Below are 18351 nucleotides of genomic sequence, written 5' to 3'. Positions count from 1 at the left end.
TTGCTTGCTGTTCTGTTAAATTTTGCTAGTGTTACTGGTGTGAGATGATATCTCATAGTTGTCTTGATTTGCATCTCTCTTAGGGCTAGGGATTTTGAACATTTCTTCATGTGCTTTTCGGCCATCTGAATGTCTTCTTTGGTGAAGTGTCTGTTCATATCCTGTGCCCATTTTTCAATTGGATTATTTACCTTTATCTTGTTGTGGAGCTCAAGTAGTTTATAAATTCTAGATGTAAGTCCCTTATCTGATATGTCATTACCAAATACTTTTTCCCAGTCTGTGGCTTTCCTTTTTACCCCATTGGAGAAGTTTTTGGATGTGCATAGGGATTTGATTCTTAGAAGGTCCCATACATCTCTTTTATCTTCTCCTGGTTGTAGATTTTTCAGGATACTTGGAAGACTGTTTATGTTGTTGATTAGGACTACTAAAGTTCTTCCAAGCTTTTCTTTAATGAAGTTTACAATCCTTGGGTTTAGTCCAAGGTCCATGATCCACCTTGAGTTGGTTTTTGTCTATGGAGTGAGGTGTAGATCTTGCTTAAGTCTTCTGCAGATAGTTTTCCAATTTTGCCAACACCATCAGAATTCTTTCTTTATATCCATATGAATTGATCCAAGAAAATATAGGAGGGGTATAAGGCATGGAGGCTAGGTATGAAAGGAAAGACTAAAGTTTGTTCTTTTAACAAATGGCACAAAACACCTGATAGTGGCAATGAAACAGGGACATCTGTCCTTATACCTGTGGTTAGAACAGTCCCAGATGAGCTTAGTCACTGAACTCAGACAACTGTAGACAAGACACCTTTGCTGAAAACCAATCCCAAAGCCAGCAGACATTCACTCATCTGATTCACGGCAACGCTGAGTGTCAGAACAGACCTCTGTTCTACAGGGCTTTCAATGGAGATTCTCCGGGTGGCGCACACAGTTAAGTGCTTGGCTAATGGCTGGAAGGCTGGCAGCTGGAGCCCACCCAGAGGTGCTTCCGGGGACAGGTGGGCCAGTGTGCGAATGAAAGGTCACAGTCCCGAAAATCTCACAGAGCAGTTCCACTCTGCACACACGGGGTCCTCAGGGGTCAGAATTAACCAGATGGACCTGACAACAGTGGCCTCACAGAAGCAGACTGCCTGGCCTTTCTTACTAACCTTTTGGTTAGGAGCTGAGAATGTTAACTGATTGCACCACCCAGAGACAGCTTTGCTGAGAAACAGATGGTGGCTTATGAAAGCATGAAATAAACAACTTTTCAAGTTCACAAAAGAGGGTTTTTCTTTTTCCCCTTTCTTTTTTTTTTAACAAGAAAATACAAAAAGCTCTCCTGCAGTTCAAAAGCTTTCATTTAGGGGGAAAAAAGAGAGAGAGGCAGAGATAGAAAAGAAAAACGCCTGCCCTTTGTAAGGTGTTTTAGAAATCCAAAAAAGAGAGGAAGAGAATTCGGGGGAATAAATGCATTTTGGCCTGAAGCAGCACTAAAATCTGATAGTGCTTTTAGAATGCTAGGAGCCCTCTGTGCCAGATTTTTTTAAGAAAGAAGGCTTGACATTCAGCAATTATGAAAACATACGCTGCAAACAAACATAAATCAAACTCTGTGTGCACGATGCGGATGTCAGAGCTGTACATACCTGGTACCCAGGGAGGGACCTCACAGCCTCCACCACGGCCACAGACATAAGATGCTGCACAAAAGGGATGCGCTGTCCCAGCTGGGATTTCAGAGGGATGGTGATGAGCAGAGTAGACAGCGCACATCCAGTGGGGCTCAGCCAAGCGTTCCTTCCCCGGCCTGGAAAACAAGGCCCGTTGTTCCACGCGAATATACCCAGGAAGCCAGAAAATGAACAGGGCCTCAGACTCACAGATTCAAGGGATATCCCCTCCAGATAAACCTTGACTTACTAAAAAGCCTGGACAGTTGGGGGTTAACGCAAAAGGAAACACAAGTCTGGACAGATTTTGAAACTCTGTTCATGAAAAAGTTTCCGATAATTAGTATAATTTTCTGCCTCTGTGAGCAAATCAATTATGCTTTGATGATTCAGAATCTCAAGTGTTTGAACATTTCTCTAAGTTTCAATTCTCACCATATGGTGATACAGACAAAAAATAAAAAAGACAAGACAGTTGGCGAAACCATACTGAGTCTACACTGACCCATGACTCACTTTTTAGAAGTGATTTCCTTGGGTAATGATGACTGCACAACTCTGTGCATCTATGTATTAGAAACCATGGCCCTGTCCACGCCAAATGGGTGAGTTATATAGCATATGAAACATACTTCCCATAAAAAAAAGACTGTTACAATTAATTCTCTGGGTTAAGTCAGGAGGTAAATAAAAACAAGAGTGGAACTAGTAATAAAAAATAATCTATCAAAAATGTATTTTTCTTTTTAACTCAGCATACTGAGATTCAAAGCAATTGATAAAACCAAAAATTTCTTCCATTTATTATGTTCAGTTTTTTTTTTAAAGGCCATAGTCTATATTTCTTTACTTCTTGAGAAAGTCATGAGAGGCTGTGCGTGTTACAGCACATTTGGGTCAGCCTGGTGCCAACCACCCTGTGGACCCCCACTGAGTGACTTCCACTCATTCCTCCACAGTCTGCTTCCTGCACTGACCACAGAGCAGGGGACCCACCACGTGCCAGACCACAAGTGGATTCTGGGAGGATGCAGGCTCTCACTTCCGAGGATCACCAGGTAATGGAAGCCCGGAGCCCACCTCTGTGGTCACTTTGTGAACAAGCCCTTATTGAGTGTCCAACCAAAACCCGAAACCACACCAGCTCCTATCAAGTGAGTTCCAGCTCACGGCAACCTCATATATGGCAGAGCAGGACTCTGCCCTGTGGGACTTCCCATGGCTGATTTTTTTTTTTAGAATTAAATCACCAACACTTTCTTCCAAGGAGCCGCTGTAAACTTGAGGCATCAACCTTCTGGCTAGCTGAGGAGGGTTTAACTATTTGTGCCACCCAGGGACACCTGACTAGCCACTACATGCCAATTCCAGTGGCAGTTGGGGTGGGGTTCACCCAAAGGAAGTGGTCTGGACCTACCAGTGGGTCCTCAAGGTAAAGACAGGCAATTTCCTCCCGTGTGATTCACAGTCTCTGAAAACCCGCTGATGGGTCAGCTGTGAGTCGGTTCTTTTTTTTTTTATTTATTTTTTTTTTGTGAGTCGGTTCTGAGCCACAGTGATATGTTAGAGTTAAGTCTTCTTGAATGCCTCATAGAGGGCACTTTAAACAGACTCAGAAGGCATCTCATGGAGAACCTTCAGGAAAATTAAAATGGTGCCCTCTGTTCTGAGCTGCATTGCTAATGTAAAGGCTGCTTGTCTCCTTCACAGGACGGAATCCCCCACAGGCTCTGCAGAAGGAGGATGGCCAGGCCCCTCCTGTCGTGACTGCCACCTTGGAAACCTGAGAGAGGGCTGCTGTGAGGGGAAATGACTCAACAGCAGAGACGTTGAGGTTTCTGAATAACACATGAGGTTTCCATGATTTGGAATCTATGAGGTGAAAATGGTTTTAATTTTTGTGAAAAAAAATATAAATAACATAGTTATGATTCACAAACTGCAAAGCCTAGAATGTGTCAAGAAGGGGAATTTGAACAATGTAGGCAACCCAAAGTGAAAGCCGTCACAAGCAAATGTCAAGTGACTAATAAACATTACCGTTAGAGGAGAATATTTTAACTCTACCAAGGTTAAGTCTTTTCATGACCTACCCCTCCCCACGTCTCCATTGCAGGAGCAGTAAGAAAACAGAAACAGCTTTTAAAGATATGTTCATCCCCACATCAGCACACACAACTGACTCTCTGACTGCATGAGTTACAGATTCTAACAGAAAACTCAAAGCAATGCTAACAAAAGTTGACTGACCTTGGCCTTGTGTTTGCCGGGCTGCGATGGCTATTAAACCCATTTCCTGTGGCGTCTTAAACATCAACCTGCAAAGGGTGGGAAAGATTGGTCAGGCAGAACAGGGAACCAACAGCACACACAGAGAGAAGCGCAAACTGACATTCTTTTGTGAGTGTGTGGTTGAAGAAGGCTCTACTCTTTCCAGTTTCAAAAATCCATGCTGGATGGATCCAAATCCAAATCCCTGCTCCCTAGTCTACACAGTGCAGATCAAGAAAAAGAATCAAGAAAACACCTCTTAATATCAAGAGCAGCGTATGTGATGGTGGGGGAACAGGTATATTTGCTTGTAGGGTTAGTTCATTTAATATTTCTTTAGATTGTGTTACCTCAGAACACTCTCCCAATCTGCCACCCCTCCCCCATGTGGTGTCCCTTCTTAAGTGACAACTTGCAGTGCCTGACATTTGTTTCTACTTACAGTGCATTAGAAGCCTGAACACGAGACCAAAATCATAACAGAAGTTTCTGATTATTTAGAAAACCAATATGGTGGCAATAAAGCAGTTTAAAAGATACACTATCCCCTGAGAACTAATTATGCTTTAACTATAGTAAATAAATCTACACCTTCTGAGAACTCAAGAGAACCCTAGCTTATTTTAGGCTTGAGTTCTGCTTTTAAAATGGTTTCATTTAAAAGAATACAAACTCCCCTTTTGGGGATATGTAGAAAAATGCACCCTATCTCCACCAAATAAGTCAACATTAACCTTTTTTACAAAAAAAGAAAGAAGAGGGGGAGGAAATTTGCCATTGGAGAGCTCCTCGAAATGTTTGAGGTTGGCATTAGGACAGTTTTTTGCTCTGCTTCCAATAGTTTCTGCTTGGTTACTAAACAGACATAGTTCAAGACAGAACTTAATAAAGTGGCCGGGGGTTGGGGGGGGGTGGTGCTTGGTGAACCAACCATACTGGAAATATCCATTTATCAATGTAGTTTTGAGGGCCTCTTTGAAATACTTTCTTATTATTACTTTCTTTTGTCTGAGGCAAAGTCAAGGGAGAGGTGCGAAATAAAGGGCATTTTGCATGAACATAAACTTTCCAATAATAATCCCTGTGCTGAGAAGAGGCACTAAAGCAAGGCCAAGCTCTGAGGAGTAATTTGCCCTCTCTTCCAGACTAATGGAACTGGGTGGAATTGTACAAATGGCTGGGGCTCAATAAGACAAGGAAATACTTAAAAGCTGGGGGTGGGGGGGGTGAGGAAACCAACTCATCGTGCCTCCCCACTCAAGGCCTGTAACACCCACTGCCACGGGGCTCTCTGACTGTGGCCGTGTCCTTGCCACACTGGAAAGAGCCCACAGGGCATGCGGACTTGCTCAGAAGACCCATGTCCCATGGAAGGGGCTTGGATACGGCCTTTCCACATGGCTGCTGGAACAAGCACAGGGCCTTCTCCGGGAGCGGCCGGTGTGCCAGCCCCACTTCCACCTCACATGAAATACAGCCCCACAAGTATTTCTCTTGGACAACATGAATAACTCATTGAGACTGAGAGTGCCTATATACCAAGAATAAAGCGTCCTTTTCTTGTGTCGGGACTCGCAGAAAGTCTGAAGAAGGACTCTTTGTTTATGCTGGGACATTGTCTTCCAGGAACGTCTGTCTTCTAGAAGGTCCGAGGAGCCCTGCACGCAGACTTGGAAGGCTGCAGGGTCTCAAGGATGGCTAACACACTTTTAAGTGGGATGGAGAAAAGTGATTTGGCACATTGTGAGCAGATTGCTGGGGAATCTAGGATGTTCCTTAAATAAACATGTAGACAGTAGACAGTCCTGTGCTATAGCCTGTGATGGTGATAATGGAATTGGAGAGGGGGTGGATGCAAGAAAAAGGTTGGTTCAGAAACCAAAGGCAGGCTTTTTGAACAAAGAGAAATGATTAAGGGAACATATGCACTAAACTGCTAGGGGTTTGGCAGCAGTTAACAGGGCATATTAATGAGAAGACTGGAGTCTGTGCTGCTGAAGGCCAAGAGGAAATTCTGTGAGGAGGGAGACAGCGTAGGGAAGGAGGTAATGCTTGCTTGGAGACAACTGGAGGCCAGTAGATTTATTTGTGCTATCTGAGATAACTCTGGGGGCCAAACCGCACAGCTCCTGGTCAACAAAGAGGCATTTATGGACTTTGTAAAATTCTCTAGTTCTGAAAACGAAGTTGCGTTCACTTTCGCAGAAAGGAGAAACCATAAATGCATTTCCATCCTGTGTTGATGATGTCCTCAAAAGAGGAAGAAGAAGAAAAAAACAACGGGGGTTACAGAATGATTACCTCCTTGGCTATATATTTTCTTTCCTCACTGGCAAAGGTCAAGGAATGAAAGATTTCTGTGAGTGATGGCTGGATATGTTCACCACAGCACCGAGGGAAGTGTTCAAGAACTGTGCTCAGTTTTGGTGTCTGTTTCTCTGGAGTCTGGAAGAGTTGGAGTCCCAATGGGGCCACCTCACAAAGGAGATAGCACGTTGAACCCCCTGGTTCTGGGACACCACAGCCCCTGACGGGTGTCCTGTCAAAAGCAGCCATTAATTGACACAGTCGTTAAAATAAAGCCTCACTGCCTTTTATTTACCGTGACGGATACTGGCGATGAGGGTTCCACATAATTGATGTGTATCTGGTTTTATTCAGTTGTACATGTGGAAATTTTGAATTGGTAAATGTCAGGTTATCTGTATTTTCACCACAAAAATAAAGCCGTGTCAGTTAAGACTAATTTAGAAAACAAGCAGTATAAGTAAGTTAAAAATATATGAAAGACTATAAATTTAAATCCAGACCCTGTTGATCCATTTTAGGGAGCTGAACGGAATGAAATAGCCCACATTCACCACAATGTTGTAAAAGTGAAAATATGGAAACAACTCAAGTGTTCAGAAGGGAAATGATTAAGGAAATTATTGTAGAAAAAGCCAATGGAATCACTTGTAGTCACTAAAATGGATGGTTACCCAAGTTATGTAGCAACATGAGAGAAATACATGGAATAAATGTTAAAGAAAATAAAAACCATACAAAGATGACATATCCTTTTATTTCTTCTGTGTAAAAATCTCAGCCAAATAATGAGGAGAGATTTGACAAAGAGAGAACAGAAGCTATATATTAGGACATTTTTTTCCTTTTCTTAATTTTTAAACTTTTTTTGGTAATAAGACTTCTTATCTTTTAATTTTAAAATTATTTTTAAGTTTTGGGGAAGATAAACCCCATGGTTTTACATCATTCAGATAATGGTCTTTCAAAATTTTTTAAATTAAAAAACTTATTTAATTAACTGTTCTCTAAAAAATTAAAACATATTTGTAATTAATTATTCACAAATATTTCCAAGAATAGAACCAGAAGATGTATTTCAACAATAAGCATGACAAGCAATAGTAGCAGTCTTGATTATTCATATCATACCTAAATTACAAAGAACGTTCCTTTCAAAAAATTACTTGCCATGTTTTTGAAAAGGAATGGATTTATGTATTAGAACTAATCTGTGCATTTACAAGTAATGTTTCTAACCCCCAAAGACAAATAAAGATTGGATTTTTAAAGAAACTGATGATAAAAGGCAATAACGAAATCTAAAAGAGAGGGAGAACAAAAAAGAAAAAAAAAGAAAGGTATTTAACTTACATCATCAGAACTGACTTATGACAGTAACGGGGATAGAATTCTGACATGAATTGAGGACGAAGCAATCACTACGAGTCCATTAGATAATCAGTAATGAGCTTTAAAACCACTCTGTTCACACACTGTAAATGCTTGTAAAATTTTCATTTCTATGACTTAGTGATTTTATTTCTAGTATTTAGTCCTAAAAAAAAATTATTCACATAGGGAAATAATAATTCCGGAGTGCATCTTTTTATCATTACCTTACTAAAACATTATGAGGGTTCAAGACAATCTAAATGTCTGTGAGAGAGGCCTGAAGAAAGCCCGGCATCCACACGAAGGAACATCACACCCATCGCAATGCGGACGAGGCCACCTGACAAACGCAAAGCTCTCTCCACCACAAGATTCCAGTGATCGCGACAAATGTAGTTTTGAGTGATCAGGGAATGCATCAACATAGTAGTGGTGGGAGGTGAACTGGGGGGAAAAATACAGAAAAGCACAAGGAGGAAAATACACTGTCAGTCCTTCTTCTTGTTTAAAGTGTTTACAGTTCACACACTAGTACATAGCCTAGACTTTGTTCCTTTTTGAAAAAAAAATTAACATAGATAGAGATTACACAAAATGTTTCTGATGCTTTGGAAAAATCTCTCTGCTTTGGAATTATTTAAATAAAGCCACATATTTATGGACATTCATTTTATACTGCTAAGTTTTTTAAAAGGCAGGCATACAAAAGGCATTACAGCCTGATCCCCTTTGCATATGCTATGGCTTCCTACGTGTATTTACAGATAGGGGCTGGCTAGTCAGGCCTGAATCACGGTGACCTGCACAAGGGTATGTAACATGGTCAGGCCCTGTGTGGCCACCGTCGGCTCAGGGCAGGCTGCTGGGATCACTGGGTCTTCACTGACCGACTTTTGGAAGCAGACCGCCAGGTCTTCCACAGAAGGACTCGTATTAGCGTGGTTCGCTCAGAGGATGAAAGAGGAATTATATGATGACTTTAATCTTCCTGCTGTTGTCTATGTGCTCTCTGGGTGGTATAATTTTTAAGTGACTTTTCTTTTATACTTGCTAATTTTCCCAATATTTCTACAATTGGAAAAAACAGTGTACATGCATTTTATTATTAAGGAAAAAATCAAGTAGAAGTACATTTTTAATCCCAGCTTTTCTTTTCTTTTTTTTTTTTTTAAAGAGTTGCATGACTTTTGGGAACATCTCATTCCTCAGAGCTCAAGTTTATTTGGCTGCTTTTCTTTAAGTAAGGATCCTTGGAGGTGTCGTCAGTAGGGAGACGTCCTGCAAACCCAAGTACCGCTCCTTGGGATTTCTAGTCTCAGAAAATTCGCTGGAGGGTCAGCTGTTAGTTCTGACTGGAGAGCAATGAGTTCTGAGTTTCTGTAAGTTAAACCTGCATCCTCTGGATCATTCACTTATCAAGAGTTTCCTTCTTTCTGCAGGCATCACCTTCAGTGAAAGGGAGGTCGGCTGACCGCACAGGCTTTAGTCAGCTTCGCAGCTCACCCCTGTAACTCACAGACAGTGCCTCTCGCCTGTCTTCTTTCATTCTTTACACAGGCGATCTCTGAGGTGCAGCTTTCCTCTGGAAGCCATGCGTTAAGTGTTTGATTGTGAACTAAAAGGGTGCAGGTTTGAGTCCTCCCAGAAGTGCCTCAGAAGAAAGGCCTGGCAATCTACTACTGAAAAAAACTCAGCCACGGGAAACCCGACTGAACACAATTCTGCTCTGACAGAAATGAGGTCACCATGAGTCAGAACTGACTTTGTGGCAACTGGTTTGTTTTTTGTTTGTGTGTGAGGATCAGTAAGGGGACTTAATTGGAGGTACCTGACAATTTCTAGAAGAGATGTCTCATCCTCTACTGTTGCTGTTATGTGCTGGTGAGTAGACTATGAGACCCTATGAGCAACATATAGACAACATATTGAGCAACAGCTCTGAACCTTGCCCTACCCTGAGCCCACCTGACTGTTTCTGACACCCTCTATTAGTCTAGCTTAAAGCATCAGAGGCTGGGAGACAGAGGCCTGGCATCCTTGTTGCCTCCGTCCCAGTGCACTAACACATGCCCGGGTTCTATTCTGCTCCACACGAGGCCTGGCACCATGCTCTGCTTTGTCTTTTCCTCACCAACCCCCTCCTAGTTTTAGCTATACTGACGTCTCCCTTTTCTTAGCTTTCAGGAAGACATATATCCTTAGACTTTCCTGAGTTTTCCATATGTGGAAAGAAACCGAATACAGTGGGAGGGGGAGGAGAACAGGGACCTAGGCAGGAACACATTTCAAGTGCTTGATTTTTTTTTTTTGAAGTGCTTGATTTTTTTACAAAACTTACTGGAAGATGAATTCTTACTTTTTCAAACTCTATTGACTTCTGTGTGGCTCAAGGGGACCAGCAGTAAATTAAAAAACAAAAAATTAGAAAAAAAATTCATTAGAAAGGAAAAAAGAAAAAACATTATTGCATATGACTTTATTATTGTACTGCATTTGGATTGTTCCTTTAAAAACAGTTAAAAGCTAAAATATCAAGATATTGGTTATTCTGCTATAAAAGCATTTAACTCTGAGATTGTGAACCTCTATGCAGGAATTTTCTTTTGAAAGAAAATGACTAGTGCTTTTTGCTAAGAATAACAACAGGCAAAAATGAATCAAGCATCCTGAGAGAAAGGTGTAAGCACAGAACATGGTCAGGCAGAAGGTTGGAGCCTCTAAACTGACGTCCTGGTGCCCAAGGACACAAGGCTGAGGTCAAGGGCGTGAGGAAGCTCAGTCCCACCCAGTGACCCTGCCAGTTAGGCATAAGTTCCCCAGGAACTTCAGAAACATTCAGCAGGCAGCCTCAGAGAACTGAAGGGATCTGGATCCAAATCAATCACACAGTGTGGATGACAAGTGACCTCGGGAAGCTTGCTCCACCTCCCTGAATCTCTCGAGTCATCTGTAAAATGCAGCATTCTGGGAGCTTCCAGCAAGAATGAAATCTGATGGCATGTAAGAAGTGGTATGATATGGGGTAAGAAGTGAAGTGCTTTCTCTTTGTCCTGTGGATTCTTGCTGCAGGAAGATGAGATAGACCTCCATTACTTACTCCTCTTGGGGGAAAGAATGTGGTCAAGATGAGGGAGAAAAGAAAAGGAATGCGGTAGTGGTGGTGGTGGTATGTGAGAGAGACACAGACACAGAAACAAAGAGGGAAAGAGGTGCTGTTACCAGAAAGGTGAAGGTTCGAGTTTACCCAGTGGCATCCTGGAAGAAAGGCCTAGTGTTTAGGTCTCTAGTTCTGGGTCCAACACAGCATGGCAGGGTAGGGAGGGCAGTCTCAAATCCAGAGAAGTCCAGGCTCTTTGGTTGTGACCCTACTGTAATGATAGTGCCAGACACTGCAAACTTTGAGGACTGCAGTTTCTACTCTGTTCTGACACATAGATCGTTATGATTTATTCCATCTTGTTATCAGCTGGATGGCAACTCATTAACTAATTTTCCAAAACTGTAAAGATAATGCCTTTCCTCTCTACCCATAGCCCCACTGAAGTAATCCAAATCCACTGTCATTGCACCAATTGCAATCCACAGCAACCTTACTTGGCAGATCAGAACTGTCCTATTTGGGTTCCTTGGCTGTAATCATTATGGATGCTGTCTGCTACATTTGCTATCAAAGAGAGCTTGGTGGGTTCAAACTGTCAATTCAGTGCTTAACCTGGTAGCTAACTACCAGGACTGACACGATTTGAACTTGGGGGTAGACAGCTTCTCAGTAACACTAGCAATTGGGGGTATAACTTTTCACTGTCAATTCTAGGGTCTTGAATACATTCAGTGAAATTATCAACAGTTGGTTGAACTAGTTATTTGACTGCTTTAAAAAAGTAGTGGTTTTAGGCTACTGATTACAAATAATTTTAGTCACTGATACTCAGAGGCACGTAATAGGACTCTTATGAATATATTCCTCCACTGAACGCTGCATTTAAAATTTAAAGCTGCAGCAGCCGCTCATCAATCCACCCTTCTGCTACGCTGTCAAGCAAGTCAGCTTTAGATTATACTCCCTTTTCCTGTTTTGATGTACAACAGGATGAATATTTCAGTTAGAGGCAAAAGGAGAATTGTGAAGGTTTAAGATGAGAGCTATCCTCCTCCTCCTCCTCCCTTTCCCCAGATGTACACGCCTCACCTGTCCTTCTGCTGAAAGAATGCTTGTGGTCAGTCTCCTTGTCAGAAGTACCTGTTTAACATCTCTACCTCCTATTAACCAATAACTCATGAGGTTTTGGCCTCATATTCCCTGCAGGCAGTCTCCTGCATGATTTACTGTCTCTGAGAAACCCACTGAAAGGTCAGGTATGAGTCGGTTCCAACTTGACAGCATATGGTAATAACAAGAGGTCCTCAACCAACTGCCCTACAGTTGATTTCAACTCAGAGCGACTCCATGTGGGTTAGAGGAGAACAGTGCTCCACAGATGTGTCGGGAAGAACATCTCCAGGCCTCTGTTGCGCTGTGGACCTGAAGCTCCCATCTTTTGGACAGCAGTGGAGTATATCATGAACCACGTGCACCGCCCAGAAGCTCCCAGTGTCACCTATACTACAGAGAAATCACCTCCTTGCCACAAGAAGGAGTCCTGTAGATTCACCTTTCCAGTAAGTCAAGCATTTACTGATCTTGGTGCACATTATTCAATCAAGATGAACACATGTCATTGTTTCTTCTCCCTGACATGTCACCATAAATACTGGACGTCTGACTATCAAATGTCTTCTATCTTAAAAGAGTGTGATTCCAGAACACAATCCACAGACAGGAAAGACACCCTTTCTAGCACTATCACTGAAAAGCCACAGCACCCATGTTTAGATCAAGGTCTCAATGGCAGGGCTAGCGGCCCCTTCGGAGGGCAAGCTTTCACTACACCACGACACAACTTTACCTCCACTAGCAATTTTCCAGACCACAAGGTATTCTCATCCCACCTTTCCAGGCTGCTCAGATCTCCCCTTCCAGTGAGTGTGGAGGAGCTCCAGGTGGAGTGTCCACAAGCCGTCAGCACACGACACCTAGCCTGCAAGAGGGTCTGCTGCTGCTCCGGGAGATGGACACTGACTCATCCTGACCACATGGTGAGCAGACATCTGGGAACCATTTTCACAGAGATGTTTCATCTGGTCAGTCACCTGGAATTGATTCGGACTTTTTGCACTACGCGTGGAGCTTTGCAGGAATTATCTCATCCAAGCCTTGCACAGCCAGGAAGACGTTACTTCACAGATGAGGACACAGTCTTAAAAAAGGTGAAACCACTTATGTAAGGTCACAGAGTATGGAGAACAGCAATCCAAGTCAAGTTCTGGCTGGGTTTAAACTTGTGCTTTTCATTTTTACTGATTTCTTTAGTTGTGTAACTAGAAAGATCAGATTTAGAGAAAAGTTGCAAGAATGGTACAAAGAATTTCTACATGCCTACATACCAAGCACCCCAGATTTTTCAAGTGTTAAATGTTTAACACATATGCTTTCTCCATCCATAATTTTTTTCTGAAGAAATTACATGCAACTGCAAACATGGTACCCTTTTACCGCAGAATATTTCAGCGCATCTTTCTTAAAAATCAAGAGTTTTATAATCAAATTACAGAACAACAATAAAAATATCTGAATAATAACAAAATAGCTGAATATCTTATAAACGGTCAAAAGAACAAACACATATCTTGGAAAAAGTGCGACCAGAATGCTGCTTAGAGACAAGGACAGTGAAGCTTCATCTCACATACTTTCTACAGGTTGCTAAGAGAGGCTATTCCTTGGAGAGGGACATCATGCGTGGGAAGGTGAAAGGCCAGTGAAAGACAGGAAGGCCTTCAACCAGATAGGCTGATACAGTGACTGCACCAATGTATTCAAGCATGTCAGAGCCGATGAGGAAGGCACAGGATATGGCAGGGTTCAGATCACAGGGTCACTATAAGTTCACAGGGTCACTAAGTTCCTAGGGTCATCATAAATTGCAATCAACTCAATGGCACCTATCAATAAAAACAACATTATTATCTAATCCAAGAGTCAGCAAACGTTCTCAGTCTAACACAGAGAGTAAATATTTTAAGCTTCATAGGTCATTTGGTCCCTACTGAAATTACTCAACCCTGCTGTCCTCGTGCAAAAGCAGCCATGTTGTCATCTGCTATCAAGCTGGAACCGACTCACAGCTCACACACCACAGGCTTTTCAGAGGCAGTAAACGGTCTCAGAGATTTTCCATCTTTGTCCTGCAGAGAGCATCTGGTGGATCCAAACCATGTTCCTTTGAGTTGGCAGTGAGTGTAGTTGTGTTCCATGAAAACTTTATTTAAGTACAAAGAAAACAGAATTTCGTAAAACTCTCATGTGTCAAAAAAATTACTCTTTTACATCTTTTTCAACCATTTAAGAATGTAAATCACATTCTTTACCCCAAAGCTGTATAAAATAGGCCAGACTTGACCCAAAGTATATAGTTTTCCCAACTCTGGTCTTTCGGTAGAATGTACTCAAATTGTATTAACTGTCCTAATAATGTTCTCTATATAGCAAAGCACAATATTCTTTCAGATCAAAGGTCCAATCTAGGATCAGTTGTTCCATTTAGTCATCACTCACTCACTGCTATTGAATTGGGCTTCTGAGGCTGAAAACTGCATGAAAAGAGATTATCCATCTTTCTCCTGTAGCCACTGGTGGAATCAAACTGCCAGAGACCTGCTGCCTCTCCATCAGCAGAGTAACTATGTACGTGTGGATCACAACAAGGCTGCCTGGTTTCCTTAAATCTGGTTCAGTTTCTTAGTCTTTCACGAAGTTGTTGAAAGAGGACAGCTTTGTGAAATACCCATCAGTGTATTTCTGTCCTGGTATCGTCTCAGGATTAGAGTCAGGCTTGCATGATGGGCAGGAATGCACGGCAGTGACGCAGAGTCCTTCTCACTGTGCGGTACCAGGAGACATGTGGTGCTGCTCCGTCCCAATGCTGGTGATGCTAACGCCGATCACCTGGTAAAGGTGGGGTGTGCCAACCTGGCCATGGTGAAGTTTTAGGCTTTCTTATGTAATTAATAAGTACTTGTAAGGAGGTAAATACTGTGTATCTCATGAAATTTAGTAGATTAGTTTTAGCAGTCATGGATGATTCTTGCTTGGATCAATTCTCTTTCTTTTTTTTTTTTTTCAATTCTCTTTCTTATGGCTGTTAGGCATTTTTAAATCTTTCTATGTAGTTGTTGGAATTCTACTGTAGGAAGCAACTTTCTCTTGTCCTCCATCTCTGTATTGTTTAAAAAGGAGGAGAGAGCATGGAGGTGCAGGGTGTGGCTGCGGGCTTGGGCTGGGCACTGCTAGCAGCATCCCTCAGGGCCTCCTTTTACCCCAGCACTAACCTTGCTGGAGATGAACATCTATCAAGGACAGGATGAGAGTGTGATGGGCGAGGGCGGTTCCCTTGAAGGTGCCCTTCAAGTATCTGTGCGATAGACAGGGCATGGTGAAGAGGAAGCAGCATCATGGTAATGACAAAAAAGACCTGCTAGGCACTTCATATCACCCGCCCCTCACCCCGGGGCAGTGGAAGGAGGCACAGCTATAGTCTGGAGGATCTGGAGGCTGAAGAGGCCCATTCTGGGGGTGAGGGCGGCAGTGACAGGACCTGGGCACTGGGCAGGGGCAGCACAAACCAGACCTGCATGTATGGGGGCCGCGGGGAGAACATGAGCCAGGTGGCCACGCAGCGCAAGCCTTGGGTGTGCTAAAAAGCTCCGCAGCAGGTCATGCAAGGACAAGCACAACAAGAAGAAAAACCAGGCTCTGCACCTGGCTACTGCAGAGACTCCAAATCTAGCCTGGCGCGAGCGCGCGCGCGCGTGTGTGTGTGTGTGTGTGTGTGTAAGACACACGAGTGAAGCCACACACTCTCCACTGTCAAACAAGAACAGGATCCTTGCACAACTGTCCTGAAAAAGACCTATTCTTTTGGAATAAGTGTTAAATAAAATAGACTGCCCTGACAAAAATGTCTAGAAAGTAGTGCTTTTTTACAGAAATGGCAACTATTAAGTTAGCAAGTTGTACAGCAAAGATAGCAGCAGTTTTTAGGAGCACAGATGTGAGAGAACATGAGAGCGCTCACATAGTGGGTTGTTGGGTTTGGGTTTGTTGTTTTGTTTTGTTTTTTTAACTCTTTAATGCAATGTTATTGCAGTAGTGATTTTACAGGTAAATAAGCCCACGAGATGAGACTGCCCATCTTTCTCCCATAGAGTAGGTGGTGGATTTGAACCAAGCTACCAGTGCTTCCTAAAATAATGTTGTTGTAAGTAAAGTAATAGATGTAGATATTTTTATACTAAAATGAAAGGGGTAGGTTATGCTAGTAGAACACAACTAATCTTTTTCCTGTAAATGTGTGTGTATTTGTGGATAAGCAAAAGCATTACCCTGTGCCCATCAGAGCCTTTTAGTTTGTCATGAATTTAAAGAAATCTGCTTATCTTCCCAAAATAATATTTTATTATAATGTCTGTTTAAACAAAATATTTCTCTTCCGTTAATTTTACTATAAGTAAAAAAGTTGTGTCTTTTCTGAGGAAGTAATGAAATTAATAGATACCTTAAATCCTCTAACTTTGTAGTTCTCATCAAGAGTAACTGGAAATATTTTTTGTTTTTGAAATATTTTTTGATCATCACAGGTCCTTGAGGACTATTCGTTTTCAAGGGGTGATTCAGGGATACTGAAACGTTCTGCAGTGTCTGGGATGGTCCCATGTATCTACAAATTACTGCCAATAATATCTTCCCTGAGATGCACTGATGCTTCTTGTTGTGGTAACAGGTAGCTGAGGCACTCAGAATTGGTTTTCTAGTTAGCTTTTCTTTGCAGTTAAAACAAGGTATATTGTTGGGGAGCTCTGGTGGCCTAGTGGCAAGAAGCTGCACTACAATCCCAGAGATATGCAGTTCAAATCCACCAGAAGGTCTGCCGGAGGAGGGGCAATCTCCTCCTGTATCAGTCAGATCCGATTTGAGGGTACACACACACAAATAATAAAATAAAATAAAAAAACCCCACCAAACAAAAACCAAGGTATATTGTTGTTGCTAAGTACCATTGAGTTGCTTGCGGCTCATAGTGATTTCATGTACGATAGCTCTGAAGCCTGCCCTATCCTAAGCCAGTCTCACTGTCTCCAACAAACCTACCCTTATTACCTCAGTTACTGTGTCAATCCATCTCATCCAGAGTCTTCCTCTCCTGTGCTACCCTTCCAAGCATGATGCCCTTCTCCAAGGACTGGTTCCTCCTGGCCATGTGCCCAAAGTATATGAGATAGAGCTTCAAAATCCTTGCCTCCAGAGAGCAGCCTAGTTTCACCCTCTCCAGGATAAACCTGTTTTCTTAACAGTCTACAGTATGTTCAATATTCTTCTCCAGCACTACAGCTCAAAAGCATCAATTTTTCGTCTGTTATCCTTAGTCACTGTCCAGCTCTCTGATACATTGCCAGTAACTGTGAAGACCATGGCCTGGATCAAGTGCACCTTAATCTCCAGACTGAAATTGTTGCTCTTCAGCATTTTTGAGAGGTCCTTGACAGTAGCTTCCCCCAGAGCAATTTGCCTTTTGATTTCTTGTCTGCTGATACCAAGAGTGTTGGTTGTGGATGTGAGCAAGTTGAAATTGTTAACAATTTCTATTTCTTCTCCATCTATCATGGTGCTGTCAGTTGGCCAGTGGTGAGAATATTTGTTGTCTTGATGTTGAGCTTCAATCTATATTGAAGACTACAGTCCTTGACCTTCTGCAGGCAAAGGCTTTAGGTCCTCCTCAGTTTTGGTGAGCAAGGTTGTATCATCTCCATAAAGAAGGTTGTTGATGAGCCCTAATGTCACAATCCTTCTCATAAGGTCCAGCCTCTTGAATAGTCTGTTCCATATATAGACTGAAAAGGTATGGAGACAGGATGCTTCCCTAAAATACTTTACTGATTTGAACCACACAGTGTTTCCTTGCTCTGTCTCACCAGTGCTTCCTGGTCCACGGACAAATTTAAGTATATTTTAACTATATTTCTTTGCAGTTAAAACAAGGTATAAGTATTTAAGTATATTTTATATCACTAAGGAAAGTGATCATTCCTAAATATCTATGAAATTATAAAGTGCTTCTCTTTTCAGAGATGTATAGGTAAAAGTCAGGGGGATTACTTGAAACAGTTCATCATCAAAGGCTAACACCTCTACGTCTACTCATATAACTTTTAGCTTTGATCTCTCTGAAAGTTGACCCTCTTGCATGTGGAATTTGTGGACAGTGTAGATGAATCTCAGTTCACTTACACCAGGACAAAATTCATTTTCTTGTATTAATTTCTTTTTCAAAAAAGAGATCCTGAAAATAAGAGTACCATTCCAGTATTTTATCAATTTTTAAAAATTGAGCTTTTTAAAGACTATGTATTATTCTAAGTAAATGTTTAAAGTAGTCTGTTGTTGTTAAGTGTCATTGAGTCAAGACCTGAACATTTGGATAACTTTCATCATTTCTTCATGTTCATAGAGTTTCTGGAGGTAAGCTATTTCAGAAGTAGACGCCAGTCCTGCTACCAAGCTTGTTTTAATTGGGCAGCTCCACCAAACACTGTCCACCAAGTGTAACCATTATCACATTTGATACATCAGTGTCACAGTTTTA

The 18351-nt window shown here is 42.0% G+C and overlaps 1 protein-coding gene across 1 annotated transcript in view; it reads right to left on the bottom strand.

Moving 5' to 3' along the window:
- HLCS (holocarboxylase synthetase (biotin-(proprionyl-CoA-carboxylase (ATP-hydrolysing)) ligase)) overlaps nucleotides 1-18351 on the bottom strand; it is a 270601-nt gene that overhangs the window by 12661 nt on the left and 239589 nt on the right. The window contains exons 5-6 of the mRNA XM_006886783.1: nucleotides 3911-3978; nucleotides 1637-1797 (exon numbers count right to left, since the gene is read on the bottom strand). Coding sequence (XP_006886845.1) covers nucleotides 1637-1797; nucleotides 3911-3978 — 229 coding nt within the window. The remainder of the gene's footprint in view (nucleotides 1-1636; nucleotides 1798-3910; nucleotides 3979-18351) is intronic.

This window comes from Elephantulus edwardii, unplaced genomic scaffold, assembly GCF_000299155.1.
Source record: "Elephantulus edwardii isolate Elephantulus edwardi_28Jun2011 unplaced genomic scaffold, EleEdw1.0 scaffold00051, whole genome shotgun sequence".
Lineage (NCBI taxonomy): Eukaryota > Metazoa > Chordata > Mammalia > Macroscelidea > Macroscelididae > Elephantulus > Elephantulus edwardii.
The sequence above is the reverse complement of the archived record's forward strand: the minus strand, read 5'-3'. Positions and strand labels throughout refer to the sequence as shown.